Here is an 18094-nt window from a genome sequence, read left to right as displayed (position 1 = left end):
TGCAACCAGATGGCTCCAACCACCGCACCCACAGCACCACATCACCGCACTGCTCAGCTCTGCACAGGGACATCAGCCCACAGCACCCACTCACCACCAGATTTCCTGCATCAGCCAGCAGCTATCGTTAGTACTTTATTAATTAACACGGATAGGAAGAAATCCAAGTCAAACAATCTGTTGCGTTGCATATTTTACAAAACGAGAAACAGCCCCTTAAATACAAAATACACATCTTTTAAGTGAGCATCACCTGGTGCTGAGCTCTACCGCTGCAGTTATATATTAATATTCCAACTGTACAAGTATTTATATAGAAAAAAAAAAAAAGAAATGTTTAAAAAAATAATAGGAGGAAAAAATCACTCCTTCAAGAAGTTACTTTTATATATATATATATATATATATAAAATACATATATAAAAACAGAATACAGGCTGGGTTTGTTTGTTTCTTTGTTTGTTTTTAACCAAAAGAGAGACAGCCATGATTTGTTATGGCAAAACCAGCACTGGGCATTGCTCCTGCCCATGGGTCGTGTTGCCTTCCAGTTGGAACGATGTCAAGTAACTTGGGTCCCTGCTTAAAGGAGAAACCAGGTCAGTTCTGGGCACTGCAGGAAAGGGGAAGGGCTGGCAGGGGGAGCCAAGCTGGTTGCAGGGTGTGCTGTGGCCGCTCCGCACACCTGTGGGGCACAAGCTCTGCTGCCTGCAGTTGCCCAGAGAGATGCAAATCCACCTCCACCATGCTCAGGAGGTGTACTCAGCCTGGCCTTTGCAGTTGGGTTATCACTATTTGCTTGCTTTAGTGGAAGCAGATGCTGTATGTTCAGCACCCCACTGGTGGGAATGCTGTGCCCCTCATCCCTCTTTAGTTGGGGTGCACTGAGACCCTCCAGCTGTCACAAGGAACTATGAGCTGCAGTGCTGGGCACATCCCTCTTCCCTGCTTCCCATCTCCTTGCACCACTGCCCCAGCCCCCTTGTATTGCTGCCCCTTCATTAGCTTCTCTGTGGCTGTTCTGGGTTTCTAGCCTTGTCCACCCCCCTCCAACTGCTTGACACTGGCATGGAAGGATGGCACCTGGCTTGGCAGCATGTCCATCCAGCCCCCACTGAAACACAGTGTAGAGGGGAGCCTTTCAGTTGAATAAAACCAAGGCATTGGATCAGACAGCTTTTTCCTTTGTCTCCTATGAAATTTAGCACCAAAGGTAATAGCAGTAGATTCCTTCCACCACTTGACAATGGCTGTCAGTAATAAATACCTATAGATACCTACATGTAGTCCCCTCCTCCAGTAAGAGCATCTTTCAACAAACATGTTCCCAGCCCAGCTTCCTGCCTGTCCCCACACTGGGTGACACTGCACATGCACACTTCTCCCCTCGCCACCCAGTCCTCACCTCCTCACACAGCACTGTGACCTCTGGCCTTGGCTCCACCCTTCCCCTTCAGCTCTCACACCTCTGCTGCCTCCTTCTTCACTCCATACACTCTCATGGAGCAGCTCCTGGTCCAGCTCACCCTGGACCATTGGGCATCACCCCAAAGCCCCCTCTTTCCTTTCCACAGGCAAGCAAGATGCTGTTTGTCCATCTCTCCTGCAGAGCCCCTGGGGTCACAGCTCCACCACTGCAGGCAGTCAGCCCTGTAGCACACATGGAACAGGACAGATGAGCAGCAGTAGGCATGGGGGATCCAGCTGCCCCTGTTCCTCTAAGGGCTGGTGGCAAATGGTCCTGCAGTGGGAACAGAGAAGGGCTTTGCACAGCTGGGGCAGCCCATGGCTCTCTGTTGGGGGTAGGGGGAGGGGCAGGCCCAGGTTAAAAGGAAGCATATAAATATGTGCCCATCCTAGTGGCTGGTTGGCTTCTCACTCCCCTCTGAGTGTCCCAGCCCCATTGGCTGCAAGTTCATGGTCTGACAGGATGCAGCATCTTCCCAGTTCCTCAAATCTTGGTCTCAGGGCCATTGGGACTCAGTGCTGGGAAAGAATCTCGGATCTTCACCAGCTCCATGGCACAGAGGTGACCAAACACTTTGTTGTACCACTCCGGTGATCGGCCCCTGGGAAAGGGAGCAAGGCAGGGCAATGGGTAAGCAGGCAGGGCAGGCCACGAGCAGCACCTTGTTGCTTGCTAGCCATGATGGCCTAGGATGAACAAGGACTATATGGCAGCAAAAGGAGCGTGTCCTTCCCCCTCATCACTACAGGCACACAGCAACATGCAGGAGCAGCTCCCACACCTCCACCACCACACATGGATGCAGAGGAACTGCAGTGATCCCAAGAGTTTCTCATACCTGAGGTCAGTCCTGCAGATGTGTGTCACTTTGGAGCGTCCCATGCCACTGGGCTCGATGAGATACTGCGAGGTCAGCACCACTGCTTTAACGCCTCCCTCCACCTGCAGCTTGTCATGTTCCACTGAGATGGAGATGAGCAGGCAGGCTCCTCGCGGCAGGTCTGTGCGCCAGCACCTGCATACAGAGCAGCACTCAGCCCTGTGCTGCACCACTCCACACAGCAGAAGGCACCACACAGGGCTGGGAGAGCCCATGCTGCCACAGCCACACCAAGCCCAAGAAAAGCCAGTGTGGGTCCTCACCTGAGCACCACACAGTCCCTGTGCGGGTGGGGTGCCATGCTGTCTGTCACATAGTGATACACCTCCATGTCCTTGTCCAGAGCCTCCAACACTTTGCTCTGAAGCAGGTCCTCGTCCCAGAGGTGACGCTCCCGCAGCACCCGCTGCAGCACAGTGGAGGGAGGAGCCTCAACCTCTGTGGAGACCTTCCACAAGCGCAGGGGGTGCCCGTCCCCAACCTGCTGGGGCCAAAGGAAGAGTCGGGCAGGCTGTCCTGGGAGCCCTTACAGCAGTCCCCAATCAGTTTCACCCACTGGGTCCCACTGCCATGGAGCAACACTGATGATGGGATGGGACAGAAGAGCAGCTTAGGGTGGTGGAGAGGGGTTAATAGTGATGTGCTGGGCTCTGAACATAGAGCACCCTCCACTTCAGAGCTGTCCCCATCCAGCCAGGACAGGGACCAGTGATTCCCACCCTGCAGAAAGGAATGGGCACCAATGGCTCATCAGGTGCCCACAGGACCTGTAGTTCACAGCGGTTACTTTGTACCCAGTTCACCTTGTAACTCCCAGAATCCCACCTGAAATAGCACTCACCTTTTTGCAGGAGAGTTCTGTGTTGAGGGGCCCTGGGCTGCTCAGCCATCCCTTGAATTTCTCTGATGACTCCTTAAGCAGGTTCCGGACACTCTGCTCAAAGTAGGAGTGTAAATCCTTGCCTTCCCCTTGACACACAAATTCAGACAGGGGCTGGGGGTAAGCATCTGCTGCCATGTAAGAGCTGCTCAGTTGGAGCAAGATGTCATGGGAGACCTACAAAGCAAGAGTGCACAGCTCGTCAGGCTGGGAGTGATCCTGGGCAGCCAGAAAACTGCAGCTCCTCATTGAAGGACATGAGAAGGACGGATGCAGCCTCCCTGGGCACACTCCCTGCAGCCTGTGACCAGCTCCATCACGAACAGTGCTCTGTTGGCCCTATGATGCCCCAGCCTGACCCACTGTGTGCCCCCCCCCACCCTGCACTGATCCCACAGACCCCAGGAAGGCAACAACAAGCTGAGAGCACTGCAGCCACCCACCTGGAAGAGCTTCTTGCAGTCGGTGATCATGTGGGAGAGCCCCTGTGTTGCAGCCATGTTCTCATTCAGGTCTTTCTGGTCAGGCTTCCCCATAGTGCCCCTCCTGTGCATCACCCTGTGAGATGGCACTAGCTGAGAATGGGCACCAATTCCCAGCCCCAACTCACACCACCCCCAGCCCTGTGGTACAAAGCAGATCAGCAGGAACAGAGCCCTTACCTTGGTGAGGTGCTTTCCTTCTTGGACACGTTGAGATGGAAGAGCGAGGGTGCCAGGCACACGGCCAGGTTTCCAGCAGTCATCTGGTTCTCCTCAGCAGAGGCAATGTCACTCAGGAAGTAGAGCAGCGTCTGCAACACCTCGCGGTTCTCATCTGGCATCAGGATGATGGCAGCCTGCACCGCCTGCAGCTGCTGCTCCTTTGGCACAACTGAGGGCAGCATTTGCAGTCAGCATCCTGTCCGCACATTAATGGACCACCACCCTCAGCAGTCCCCCAGGGCACGCCCCATGCCTTACACTGATAGATCTGCAGGAAGGTGTCGGTGAGCTTGCTGGTGAAGATGGGCTCCGGAAGGTCACGGAAATACTGCTTCAGCAGGTCTGCCACGTCATAAGCTGACTGCCCCTTGTAGTTAACATTGTCAGGGCTGGTCTCATTCATGTGCCTGAGTGCCTGGATCCGAGACTTCACCCCTGACTTACGGAAAATGCCAACCTACCAAGAAGGAGCAGAGCCATGCTGGGATGCCAGGTGAGCCTCTACGTGGCACCTCACCTCCTCACAGCGCACATAAGGGATGGCTGCAATGACCCCACTGGCATGAATATCCCACAGAGAACCCCGTTCTCCTCATTCCCTACCTCAAAGTACCACTAGCAGTTCACTTTTTCTCCCCAACCATAGCACTGCAGACAGCAGCTGCCCATGCTCAGAGCCCCCCATTGCCCACGGCTGCAGCATCACCTGGTCCAAGCACTGGCTGCGGATGTAACGCATCGCCTGCTGGATGCTCTGTGGCAGTGGCTGCCCCGTCCTCTTCACGTTGATGATGGGTGGCACCCCAAAGACCGCCTTGTCCTTGTAGTCAGGGACTTTCATCCGCTTCATGAACTTGGGCACAGTCCTGCAGGTAGGATTGACATACGGTCAGCACAATCAAACAGCTGCCTCCTCAGCAGCACTATCCCACGTGCTCCAGCCTGTATCCCCCCCAACAGCTCACCATGTCCAGACTTGCTTGTGGGGCACAGAGTACTTCTCCATGATGGCCGTGAGCCGCAGCAGGGAGCACTTCTGAAGCAGGTTGAGCTGAGCAGAGGACTGACGGTTGATCTCCAGAGAGGCAGAGTTCAGGCTGGGCCGGTGGGAGTTCTGGAAGCTGTGCCAGCGCAGCTTTCTGTGGAGAAAGGTGGGCATTCAGAGCCTTCCCTCCAGCACCTGAGGTTGCAAGCACTGCAGCAGCCAGGCTGAGCCCAGCACCAGCCCGAGTGCCACAAGGGCTGCTTCCTACCCCTCACAGAATAATCAGGGCAAGTGCCAGAGTACAGAGACACAAAGAGAGATTTTTTTATCCTCTTAAAGGACCACTCCCACCCCGACACTCGTGCCACAGCAGCATCCTCCCACCTGCATGCTGGCAGAGCTGAAGGAGGGCTGGACAGGGGGCAGGAAAGGCTCCTGCCCAGCTCCTGAGCTGCATTCTTGAGTCCAGCAGGACATAAAGGACGTTCCCAATTCATGAGAAAAGCCATCTCTATACATTCCTCTCTGCCCTGCTCACGCTGCCCTCCCACATCAACGCCACAGGACTGGGAAACACAGAACTCAGCAATGCCGAGAGATTTCTCAGAGAAAGCACGAGGGAGCGCTGCCTTCCGAGAGATGAGAGCCGAGATCAGCCAACACCAACCGCCCCGTTACGGACAGCGCCGCGCACCGGGAGCAGAAGCGCAGTGCGGCCGCCAGGGGGCAGCCGCGAGTCGCGCCCGCAGCCCGGCCCGGCCCCCTCAGCCCTGGTACCTGCACGGCCGGGTGAGCGACGCTCCCACGCCCGAGTCGCGGCGCTCCCGCATCTCCAGCTCTTCGGCCTCGTTCAGGGAGTTGCCCGTGCTGTCAAAGTCACTGGCAGAGGTGCCAACGTCTGACATGGAGCGCTCCTCAAGGTGCAGGTTGGAGGGAAAAGTGGGCTCCCCTCCAGAGTCTGTCTCCTCTTCTTCCTCCTCCTCCTCCTCGCCTCCTTCCTCCCCCACCAACTCGGGGGAGATGGCTTTATACCAGAGCTCCACTTTTTGCTGCAGTCCCCACATGTGCTGCAGGATATCGTCCAGGTTCTCGTAGGTCACCTCCTCACCTCCCTTGCAGAGATCCTCGCTGCTGCCAAACTCGGGCACGTTGTCGTACACACTCACCCGGCTGCCCAGGGAGCTGCAGGAGCCGCGGCGGCGGCAGGCGAAGCCCTGCGGGGAGGATGAGCCCTCCACACTGCTGCTGCTGTCACAGCCCCCCAAGAGCCCCCCAGGCTTGGCTCCCGGCTTCCAGCTGCTCAAGGAGCCGCTGCCCAGAGGGCACAAGCTCTCAATGGAGAGGGATTTGGGGAAGGTGCCCGGCTTGTGGTCCCTGGGAACATAGACCAGGCAGTCCCCACGGCACGCCTGCTGGTGCTGGAACTGCCCTGCAGCCCAGTCATCACTGGGCTCCGTGGCTGTCTGATAGGCCTCCAGGTAGAGCCCACTGCGTTTTGGGTCAGAGCTCACCTTGCCTGAGCCCACCAAGCGGTTAGTCCTGTATGACACTGAGAAGAAGTGTTTTTTGCCATGGAAAGAGGCAGATACTCCTCTTTTAGAGGAGCTGGACTTGGTGGCTGTGAGGTCCCCATTACCTTTTGCACAGTCCCAGCTCGGATTGGCCATGACACCACAGTGTGGGACATCCTTCTCATCTGGGCTGGCTTTTTCTTTGTCCTTCCTTCGGAGCGACTCAATCCTCTTCAGGAAGCTGCGTGACCTCCGCTTCTTTGGCTTCTCCTTGGAACCTTCGCTGTGATTCAAGGGCTGCTCAGCTAAGGAGCAGCTGCTGGGGCTGCAGGCAGGCTGGGTGACAGCAGCACTGCGACCGGGGGACTGGTCAGGTGGCGTGGCTGAGACACCGAGCGTGCTGCCCATGCTGGCACTGCTGTGAAGGGACACAGCCTCTGCGTTGGTGCTGAGGTCAGTGAGGACACTCTCATGGCTGGACGCCTGCTGCATGCTGGAGGTGGGGACCTCGGAGGCCCGGGAGAGGACATCAGCGGAGCCCACCCGGGACCACCTCTTGCTGTCCCGCTGAAATGTCCACCGGTCACTGATGGCACACAAGTCCTCGTCCTCAGAGTCTTCATTCTGTGGGTGGTAGAGCAGAGGGGGCCATCAGACCAGGGACGCTCAGAGTGTCCTTCACCCTGCTCTGTAGGGACAAGCACCTGAACAGTGAGCACAGCGTGCCCCTCATTACACACACAACAAGCCCACTCAGGGCTCAGGGAGCACAAGGAATGGTTGTGCCCAAGCTCAATAGCTAGGCTGCACACTGAAGAAGAGGTAACATTCTTGTGCTACCTCAGAACAGCTCCCTGGCAGAAATTGTACCTCTAACAGCACAACATCAGCCCATGGAAGCTCAGTGGGTATAACCCACCCCAGCAGCCCTTAGCCTCTCCCAGCAGCTGTCCATTTCCCTGCGCCTCTTCCACACTGAGCCCCACCACACCACTGCTTTTGCAACAGCTGCACCACAACCGGCTCCAGCACAGCCCCTTCCCCTTCTGCTTCTTTGTGCTCCAGAGAAGGGGATCCGGATATGGGAACAATGTCCCCACGCGGTGGTCTTCCTGCCATTCTGCAGGGCAGGTGGGGGTCCTGGGCGCAGGGCCATGGTGCCCCAGCTGTGTGTGTGTGGTGATTATGGGGACAGGGGATGGCTGCATCCACTGTGAGGGACAGCCTCTCCTCAGTGAGAGTAGCAATGGTGAAGGAGGTGCAAGGAAGGGCCAAGAAGCTCTATGACCTCAGGTCTGTGCACTGCAGGAGCCCCAGCTCCACACAGCTCCAAGGCTGCTGCCACCACCACAGCGGCAGAGGCCCAGCCCTGTGTCACCCTGCTCAATGAAACACCATTAACAGAAGCACCAGGAGCTGAGGGGCAGAGGCAGCATGGACACACATGAGGGCAGTCAGCAGCTCCCAGGGCTGCACCCATCCTTGCAGCAAGGACAAGGGGAGGGAGCACCATGAGCAGCTGTGTGCACCGACCCAGGGGCAAGCACCAGTGTGACCAAAACCAACCAGGCTTGCTGCTCCACCAGCTTGCACACATTCCCCTTGAGAGTCCTGCACTTACCTGTTTACGCTGAAAGTGGACTTCCAGCTTCATGGAGGCACATGTGTTCAGGGTCATCAGCCTCCTGCAAGAAAACAAGTAGACGCTGTACCCCAGCTGTGGCTTCCTGCACTGCTCACAGTGCTTTTCTTTCTTTTTCCTTTTTCTTCTATTTTTTGTCTCAGAGCTGTTGTTGTGCCTGGTCACCTGTCACCCAGCAGCTGTGGCTCCAGGGATCAGGCGGACGTGTAGAGTTGGAGCAACTCCAAGCACAGCACACAGCCATGGGCAGGCTCCTGAGCTGCACCCTGCCTGCAGGGAAGTCCAGAGACCCTCTGCATCTCCTTCACCCCAGCACAAGAGCCATCACATGAGCCCTTGGCACAGCAGCAGAGAAGTTTAAACCAACCACTCCAGCACGCTGGTGGCACAGGCACTTGGTTGTGGGCCAGCAGGGATTTTGCCAGCGCAGCCATCAAAGCGGCACTCAATGCTCAGCTCAGGCACCAGGACATCCCAGCCGTGCCTCGGTGCCTGCACCTCCCCGCCCCAGTACTGTGTTTGCTCTCACACAGCAGCAGCTCCAGCATCAAAGGGTGCCCAGCTCCCCCAGCTCACAGCACCCTGGGTGTGTTGGGGTGTGAAAGGACAAATGCAGGGACAGGGAGGTCACCAAGCTGAAGCCAGCAGAGCAGCTCAGAGCAAGCTGGGGAGGAATGCTGCTGCACCAGCCTGTCCTGAGCCCACCACCTCTGCCCCTCCGAGTATCTCTCAACTACAGGCTAAGGTTCCCTTTCTTTTCTTTACACAAGTGAAGGAATCTCCAGTTCATTCATTTTATTTAGCACTTTGTAAACGCTTCTTAATTAATGGCCCTTCTGTAATTCTGCTGAAAACTCCCAAACATGAACACAGTTGTGCAGCACAGCCCCCTGGGAGCAGAGGCAGCGTTGACCCTCTCAAGGCTGCTCAGCACACCCACCTGCCTCCAGGAGGGCACTCAGAGCTCTGTGAGTGATTACTCAGGGAAAAAAGTAACTTTGTGAAGCAATTACTACCCATGGGTCAAAAACATGACTTCTGTTCAGAACTCAGCCTGTGCTCAGCTCAGGGTAAAGGTGGCCTGGTGTGTCTGACAGCCACCTGAGGAGGTCTGCTGGGTACAGAAGCACCAAGGCTTTGGAGATAACATCCATCTGCTCAAGAAGAGCAGGAGCCTGAGCTGGCAGTAGAGCACTGGCATTGCCCTGTCCATGCTGTTGTTGGGAACCAACCATGCAGGACAGGGGCAACCTGCTCCCAGCCCTCAAAGCAAAATGCCCTGTGAATGCCTGCGGTCTACCAGGCAAAGACAAAAGGACACAAAAGCTCAGACAGGGATGGCTGCTCACCCCAGCACTTCACAGCCTCCCCAGCCTGCACTGTGCACAGCACCATAGGCACAAGATGAGCGCTGCAGCCAATGCAAGGCAACAAGCAGCCAACAGCCATCCTGCTCCACACCGTGTTGCTCTCCAAAGCATGTCTGGAAGGCAACACTGCTCACGTTCTCAGCGTGGGGGCACAGATGTGGTGACTCGGCCCAAAAGTAAAAACAGGGCTGAGTCACCCCCTCCCCCCCAACCAGCATGACACACAGCCAGACGTGGGTCCCTCCTTGTCGGTGTTTGCCCTTGGTCATTCAGAGCTCATTTCTGAAATGCCACATCGCTTCCTGTGCCAGAAAAAAAACCAACAACAACAAAAAAACACAACCCAGTGGCATCTCTCGGGGCTATTTTCAACCCTGCACTGAGAGAGCAGCATGTCCTTGTGGGAAATGTCCCAGCTCCTATTGCCAGGCGCTGAGTGACCGACACCATTCTGTTAGCAGGGCAGCCCTCAGAGCAACCAGAACAGCATTTACTGCAGGAACGAGCAAAAGTTTACAAGCATGATGCAAACCAGTGTTGCACAGCTGACAGCTCCTAAACACCCACAGCTCCCAGGGACCCACACACAGGGCCAGCACACAGCACCTCTGTCTCATGCAGTGCCTCTCATTGCACAAATGCTCTGCAAATTGCTCTCTGCATGCTTGCTCTCTGTCACAGGTGGCACATACCCAATGACCAAGTACAAATCTGTCTGCAGACAGAATTTCATCCACAGGCACTTTGACCTGGATCAGGCTCACACCACAAACCACATGCAAACCAACACAGAGATGAGATTTCCAAACATCACCCTTGCAAAATCAAGCAACAAGATGCCTCTCTCCTATGGCTCTTCCCCCAGACCATATGTGCGTGCGGCACGTCCCAGAGCAGCCAGGAGGAAGGAGAGGAGCTCAGGCAGCAAGTCCAGGTCTCCTTGCACCACTGCTCAGTGTTACAGCTCACCTCTCACCGATCCATTTTCAGCAGAGCTCCACAGCCTGGAGTTACCCACATGTGAAATTACAACAAGGCTCAAAAGTCAAACAAAGAGAACTCCTGGCTAATATCTGCTCTCCTGCAGCTCTGCATGCTCACAACAAAAAACAGTGCAGTTTCCCTGGCACCACAGTCCACCCAACATGACGGCTGTGTGAAGCATCCGCAGTCACTGCAGGACAGCAGGCAGCACCTGCAGGGCTCAGCTTGGCGTTCTGCAGCCACCAGTTGGTTTGTGGGAACTTTACCTGCAGAGAGATTTGAGAGAATCCTTGTCCAGGAAACTGTGGTCTTTCTTCACAGCACCAATGTCAAGAGGGAACAACGAGTCTGGGGGAGAAAGGCAAGAGACTGTCAGTATGGCTCCAGGCAGCTCTGCCACTGAGAGGTCAGAGTGGGAAGGAGCAAGCAGGGTGAGGCAGAGGGCAGGAGTAGGGAGCATACAGCAGCAGCAAGGTTGGCAAACACCAGCCTAAAGAAGAAAGCAAAACCTGCATATGGCAATGACACCAGGAGCAGCCATTACAATGGCTTCCATTGCTGGAGGAGAACAGCAGCCCAACAAGAAGGACCCATGCCCACGAAGTGAGAGAAGAGGGACCTGGGTGGAGATGTTACTGCTGCATGGAGACCTCAGGCCATGGCAGGTTTTGGAGAGAGGCCACCAAAAGGCTCAAGAGCCATCTCAGTGCCCATAGAACACCACACTGAATGCACAGTTACCCCTCACTGCTGCAGACTCCCTTTGCCCACTATTCCCTCAGGGTAAAGGAAGCCTCTTGGCTCCACTGGGGAGAGCTGAGAGTTGCTAAGATGTCTGCACACCAAGAAATCAGCACCAGTACAGGGCTGCAGCACTTCCAGAACCTTTTTCCATCCCTCAAAGGTTCAAGCAAAGGCACTGTGTGCCTGGACTCCTTGGGCAGAACATTTTTAGCTGATGAGGTTTCCTAGGGCATCCTCCAGCTCCCTTCACCTCTTCAGTGACAGAGCTCTGTGACTGCTGCACAGGGCCTGGGCATGGAGCTGCGAGCCCACCTGGCTGCTAGTGCCACTAGGGAGTGCAATTGCCATGGGGACACTGAGCTCTGACAGCTGTGGGGAACAGAATGAAACTATAGGATGTGGAAAGTTTTGCTCAGAGGCTGGAGAAGGGGTAGGTCTATTCACAGACAGCAGCAGCCTCGGTCAGAGCAGACCCCTGGGGCCGGGCACACCTGCGGGACCTGAGCAGCCCCCGCACATGGGGCCGGCCCTGAAATAGGAACTGGAGCAAACAGCACCTGGTAAGGCCGTGCCCATGCAGTGAGGTCATCACCTGTGTAGGGCTGTAACTGCCCAACACCATCCACACGGGCTGAGCGCGGTGCGGAGCCGGGGGGGGCAGGCAGACAATGGTGGGCGGTGCAACCCCACAGCCGCGCATCCGCCGATTGTTGTGGCCGCCGGGCCGGGCTCCCTGCAGGCTCCCACCGTGTGATGGGGCCGAGCTGCAAAGGAGCTCACCTGCAGCACCCCGCCGGGAGGCAGAACATGCCTAGTCCCTGCGCTGCCCGCTGGCACAGCCTGCTCTCACCCACTGCATGCACCCCGACCTGCCTTGACCCAACCAGGAGCCTTGGGATGTTCCCCCACAGCCCTGCAGCAGGGATGCAACATTCCCTAACCCCTCACACAGACACGGTGTCCCTGCCCCAAACCAGACTGGGCAGCTCTCACCTTCATAAAGCTGGGCATACTGCGGGAATCCTGCCGCTCGCAGCCAGTCGCAAGCCTTCTTGGCTTCAATTTCTGAAACAAAGCAAAGGAAAAGTCTGATCATCCCACTGGCAAAAGCAACACTGCACCGCACAGCAGCTCCCTGCACCAGGAGCAGAGCAGCCGTGTCACCTGAGCCCAGTTTTGCATGATACAAACCAGAAGGAACACCAAGAACACCAGCTGGGAAGCACGTGTGAGCAGTCAGGCTCTGTGGGCTCACTGCCCACAGCCATACAGGACATCACAGCAGAATCTGCTCAGCACTGGGTGCTCTGCTAACATGGGACAAAGGGAACACAGCACAGGAGGGACAGGTACGTGGACATAGTCCTAATTCTAACCTCCTGATGAAACGCTTCGTTTCTAAGCCCACCAAACCAAACAAAGCGCTCTGCCAGCAGAGGGAGAGGAACATCTTTATTTTGAATAATTAATTCAGAGCCCATCAAAGCTCAGGGCTGGTCACTTCATGGGACTTTTGCAAACATCCTCCAGAGAAGTCTGCCAAAGGAATCTTTTCTTTTCCCTCCCATTTCCCCCATCTCTGACCAACCCCTCCTTGCTTTCCAGCTCGCTTTCATCCAGCAGCACACCCTGCTATAAGCACAGGCTTTCCAGAACAGAGGGGAATTGTAGCCAACTCAGACCATGGGATGCAGACAGACAGATCACCCAGCCACCAGAGCCCCAATGGTTTCTACAATCCCTGCCCACCCCATCCCTGCTTCCTCATCCGTGGTTCAGCTGTTCCCAGGCTGAGCCCATCCAAAGGCCAGCACTAAGTTTGGGGAAATTTCTCAGGTTTACAGAACTTAAAGGAACACACAGCCAGAGAAAGCTGCTGTCTGATGTCAGCAGTGCATCTGTTTGCTGAGATTTACAGTTCTTGTCACAACAAACAGTTGACCTCAAACGTAGAAAATGTGACTGCAGCTCCAGATTTCTGCCCATCCCTCCCACAGAGGCTCAACCCAGAAAACACTGGGACCAAGCCTGATTCACCCAGAGTGCATGGCAGTGAAACTCTCCAATTTCATCACCATCTACTGACAGCTGCAGCTGAGAGCTCCGCTTGCATTTACAATCACAAAGATACTGCACAAAAGCATTTCAAAGGACAATCCAAGCAGTTCAATTAAGGACAGAACCAAGGCAAAACCGTTGACCCGAATGCCTGAGGCATTTCAGGGAGGAGGTTTGGAACAAGTATCCAAATGTGGATCCAGACAGCTCAGCTGCCTTAGCTGTGTGCTGAGCCCCAGCAGGACTCGGATCCAGGGGTCTCACTGCAGCCCCCATCTAATACCATGGGGTGGGTAATGTTGTGTCCTCATAGTAAGGAACACTCCTCCTACAAACAGGAGCACTCTCAGACCATTTTGATCACCTGTGTCTCTCCTTCATCCCACACAGCTCCTTGACAGCTGGCTCACCTCAACCTGCATTCCTCCCTGCCCTTCCTACTCTCAGAGCTGAGCCACTGACCACAGCACCCAAAGGTTCAGGTGTCCCCAGTCGAGACAAGGAGCACAACCCTCCCAACCTTCTACTGCCCCATAGGAACCCCCCTGCCCACACAGGAGGGGTTGGGTCCGGCACTTCCACCCCCTGAAGGAGACGACAGAGGAAAGGGAAGCCAGCAGCAGACCGTGTGCCCACCCAGCATGCAGCAGTGCCCAGCTTACCCACACCAGCAGCAGGACGGAGCTGGTAGAAGAGTATGGCCAAGGCACCGGAGGGTCTGTTCAGCTGTGCAGGTGGTGCAGAGATGCCGCAGCCCTTCACACCAACCCTGAGTGCTGGCAGGCAGATCCACAGGCTGCTGAGGGCTCAGCACCCACCCCCACTCCTCAGCCACGTCCCACCTCTGCCTGTCGCCTTCCCAGCGCCTGCACAGAGCCCAGACCCTGTCTCATAGACTGGCACAGAAAAGGTTTCCAAGTATCCCTGTCCGGGACAGAGGCGGCTGCCGGCTTCCTCCTCCCACCGCCCTTTCCACAGAAGTACTTTCCCAAGGAAGTGCAGGAAAGGATCTTTCCAAGCCTTGATAAGAATGGGCAGAAAACCACTCATAAGAATGTCACAGGCTTCTTGTGAATGGCCTGCAGGGGATGTGGCAGCAGTGGGACTATGGCCAGATGCAGTAACAGGGTCACCCACCACAAGCCATGTCTTCAACCCTCCCCACTACCCTCAGCCCTGAGCTTCAGCCTAGACACAGCAGGCTGAGAACCCCCAAGCCAGTAACTGGCAGCCGAGCACCTTCCTGCAGCCCTGCTAGAAATCCCATCCCCACTACTTCAGGGATGCACGCCTGCATGGACAGATATATGCTGGTGGCCAGGAGCCATCGGAGCAGGAATGGGGACAGGTTCCCTACCGAGCTGCGTGCCAGCGTGGGTTCTCTGATGTCTAATACAGCTCATCCCTGCAGCTGTCCATGCAGAGGGTCTCCTTCCCTCCTCTTCTTAGCAGAGGGCCCTCACCAGCTTGTAGCAATTTAGTATCTTTGAGATCTGTCTTTTGAACACTACGGAAATGATCGCATTCAAATTGTATGGCAGGAGGAGCGGGGACACGGACAGCAAACAGCGCATAAACACAGCGCGCTCACTTCCTTCAGGGCAAGGTAAAAAGGAGCTGCATAGAGCTGCTTTCCTATCAGCAGCAAACCCAGCTGGGAGGAGGCACACACGCACCAGCAGTGCTCCTGCACAGAAAGGACACAGCAGATAACATGGAGTAGAGAAAGGCAGCAGCACTTCCATCTTGGATGTCACAGACTTCTGGGGAGGGGGAAAAGGGTTGCCTTGTTCCTGTTATTTTTAGATGGGTTTCCTAAGAAGACTTGTGCAACCTTTCCCTCACCCTGGGAGTGCATTACTCCAGCTGTCAGTACCAGCAGCACTCCAACCTGCTGCCCAGCTTCACACAGATTTGCCAGAGTAAAGACACACAGAGCTGCTGGCGAGCGCCTTGAAAGCAGCTCAGCAGGCAGACAAACAGCCCCATTATGGCTCCCACATCAGAGGCGGCATTTTGTGAGAGAGGAGCCCTCAGCAAACACACAGACATCCCCATAGTGGGAAAGAGCTCCTGGTGTTGCACGACCCTAACAAGACACCAGAGAATCCCCTCCGAGCACTGCATCTGCCCTTCTCCAGCAGCTGCTATGGGGCATTTCCCAAGGAAAAGGCTTATATGCAGGCACCATCCCTACCCCAGTGACCTTGTCCTCAGCAATGGGGACCTGAACGAGTCTCTGGGGACCAGACTGTAGTGACACAGGGGCCGCACTCACAGCTGTGACAAAGCATAGGGGACACAGGACACTGCATGGAAGATCTGGGGTCGAGTTGGCAACTGGGGCCTGGCTGTACTGCCCAGTATTCTGAAGGGAAAACTGAGAAGGAGAAATGAAGAGAGGCTCTCACTCTGCTGGTGAAAGGAGAGCCCGCTCACATCCTCCTCCTGCCCAGCTCCTGCAGTGTGGCATTTCACTGACCGCAAGGACTGTTTGGGAGCAGAAAAGGCTGTTCGGAGCTGGCCTTTCTGCTTCCAGTTCCCCAAGGACACAGGTACCCATAGCAGGTGTGGATGGGAGGGAAGAAGCCCAGAAAAGCAATAACAGGACAGAAGGTCTAAAACAAGTGAGCTGGAACACTGAAGGCAATCAGAACTGATAGCAAAACCACTTCCCAGGACCCCTGCTCAGCACTTTCACTTTACCATAAATGATAAAAAAAAGAAAAAGTAGAATAAGTCAGGATCTGAATTCCCCATAAAAACCCCACGCAGCCCATTATAGTGTGTGAAAAGAGAACCACAACATCAAATTGCCCATATGACATAATGGTGAGCCGTGAAATCCACTGCCAGGCAGACGGAAGCTCAGCACTGCATGGGGAACCTCTTCTGGGTGTGTTTGCATGTTTTCTTTACACCCCAGTTTAAAACAAACTGTTGCCAACAACACTGAATACGCAGAAACTCAGCTCTGTTCTCAGCCCCTAAGCAGAAGTTCCTGCCTACTTTTAAAGAAATAACAGAAAACTCCAACACTCCACCTAAGCTGTGGGTTGTGCTTCAACCACTTACACATGCAATAACCATTTCACATGGGAAACATACACTGCACTGCAGAAGGTGTCGCAGCCACGGGCAGCGCAGTGCCACTGGAGGCAGGGGCATCCATCCTGCCTGCAATACCCAGCTCTGTTCAACAGGACCCAGCCTGGCACTACCCACACCTCACACACTGTGCTCTGCCCATGCCAGTCTGGGGGTATGGAGCTGGGCAGAGGAGCGGAGCTGTGGGCATCCCCCATCCTGCACAGCACAGTACACAGTGCCAATACATAGAAATGATCAGCTGTTCATCCCTCCAGCTCTCCATAGAGCCCAGCAAACCACAGACATTTCAAAGCTGTGAGCACAGGGAGGGTACGGAGACAGGAATATCCCAGATGCAGCGGGTTTCCATTTCTAACCTTCACTCTGCGAGGAGGTCTCAAGTTTTGGGAGCTGCTCCTTGTAACATCGCCTGCGAGGAATTGTTCAGATGCCTCCAGTGGGTGCCAAAATACCCCACGTGCTCCAAGAGGCACTCAGCACTGCATGGGCACTGCTGTGCTGTGTGGCACAGTGTCCCAGCTGCCTTGGAACCCCATCACTGCCCTGGAACACTATGGACAAGCAATGCAGGGTGTCAAATGAGCAGAGGGGATCCTTGGGGAACACTGCTGCAGGAGGCAATATAGAAATCACCAGCCTGCATGCCACACCCACATGTGCTGTGCCCTAAGCCTTGTTCATGCGAACGGCCACCAGGACAAGAGAGCTGCAGCAGGGAAGAACATAGGGGGTATGCAGGCTGCAGGTACAGGATGTGGGCACAGACACAAGCACAGGATGGGACTGTCTGGTGGCTTCTCACTGCGCTTTGGGGCCACAACCCTCACAGCAGACTGGAAAAAGATAGATGTGTGTGAGGTGAAGTGGTCACTGCGGAGGTGATAGGATAGCACACTCAGTTCTCTGCAGGCAACCAAAGATGTGCTCCCCATGAGCATTTCCACCTCTCGCTGTGTTCCAGCCCCAGCCTTGGACCAGCTCTGAACACCAAATTGCTCCGGTACAGCGGAGAGCTGAGGGAAAAGCACGGCACCCAGCTGGGCAGAGCAGAAAGCAGAGCTCTGCACACTGCCTCCATGCCCCTCTCTCACTCAACCTCCCCTGTACCTGGGGAGAAAACCCATCATGGGGCCAACAGATGCCTGTAGGTGTGCTAATGCAACTACTGCATTCATGAGGTCCCAGCACTGCTTTAACAGCTCCCCAAAGGCTGACGATCATATCAGACACTGGTTTCTGCCAAGAAACAGATAAGAGCACATAACCATTTTCTGCAGCCTGTGCACTCTGTTAGGAAGAGAGCAGATCAGTGCCTCCCTCCTGAGCACAGCCCCTGACAACCCAGCCATTAACTCACTGACCGTGTGCTGTCACAAAACTCCGAGTCTCTCCCATCTGAGTCACGCTGGCTGCTGGGTGTTCTCATTCCCGATACTGGAACCCCACAGGAGAAGCAAGAAGCAAACAGCTCTGGAGATGCTCAGCAGCACAAATCCTTCTTGCCCACCCTGTACCCCACCATTTCTACAGTAGCACAGTGCCTTCCTGCTGCTCATCCTGCAGCACTCACACACTGTTTGGACAGGCAGGCGCCGTCCCAAAGCAGAGCCCCATGCAGTGTATGCCTTCACCTTGACAAAAATAGGATTCCACTTTTCCATTGCTCAGAAGCGTTTCAGACCCAGCTCAGCAGAAAGATGCCCTTGCAACCTCCTCCCAGCCCCTGCACACTGTGCAGCTGCACTGCCATCACCAAA

At 55.3% G+C, this 18094-nt stretch overlaps 1 protein-coding gene across 7 annotated transcripts in view; it reads right to left on the bottom strand.

Annotated features, from left to right (window-relative positions):
- Positions 1-101: 101 nt before the first annotated feature.
- STARD8 (StAR related lipid transfer domain containing 8) overlaps positions 102-18094 on the bottom strand; it is a 40539-nt gene continuing 22546 nt past the window's right edge. For 5 of the 7 annotated variants that reach the window (XM_015860009.2, XM_015860007.2, XM_015860011.2 and 2 more), the window contains 13 exons: positions 12162-12233; positions 10691-10772; positions 8050-8113; positions 5695-7052; positions 4898-5071; positions 4639-4798; positions 4191-4389; positions 3891-4101; positions 3672-3786; positions 3190-3405; positions 2612-2832; positions 2307-2483; positions 102-2069 (listed from right to left, as the gene is read on the bottom strand). In XM_015860009.2, the coding sequence (XP_015715495.1) occupies positions 1952-2069; positions 2307-2483; positions 2612-2832; positions 3190-3405; positions 3672-3786; positions 3891-4101; positions 4191-4389; positions 4639-4798; positions 4898-5071; positions 5695-7052; positions 8050-8113; positions 10691-10772; positions 12162-12233 (3167 nt within the window). In that variant the 3' untranslated portion in view covers positions 102-1951. Of the gene's footprint in view, positions 2070-2306; positions 2484-2611; positions 2833-3189; positions 3406-3671; positions 3787-3890; positions 4102-4190; positions 4390-4638; positions 4799-4897; positions 5072-5694; positions 7053-8049; positions 8114-10690; positions 10773-12161; positions 12234-13888; positions 14016-18094 lie in introns of those variants that run through there. The other 2 variants (XM_015860013.2, XM_015860008.2) reach the window with 2 other exon arrangements.

This window comes from Coturnix japonica, chromosome 4 (genome assembly GCF_001577835.2).
Source record: "Coturnix japonica isolate 7356 chromosome 4, Coturnix japonica 2.1, whole genome shotgun sequence".
Lineage (NCBI taxonomy): Eukaryota > Metazoa > Chordata > Aves > Galliformes > Phasianidae > Coturnix > Coturnix japonica.
This window is presented reverse-complemented; position numbering and strand designations above follow the sequence as displayed.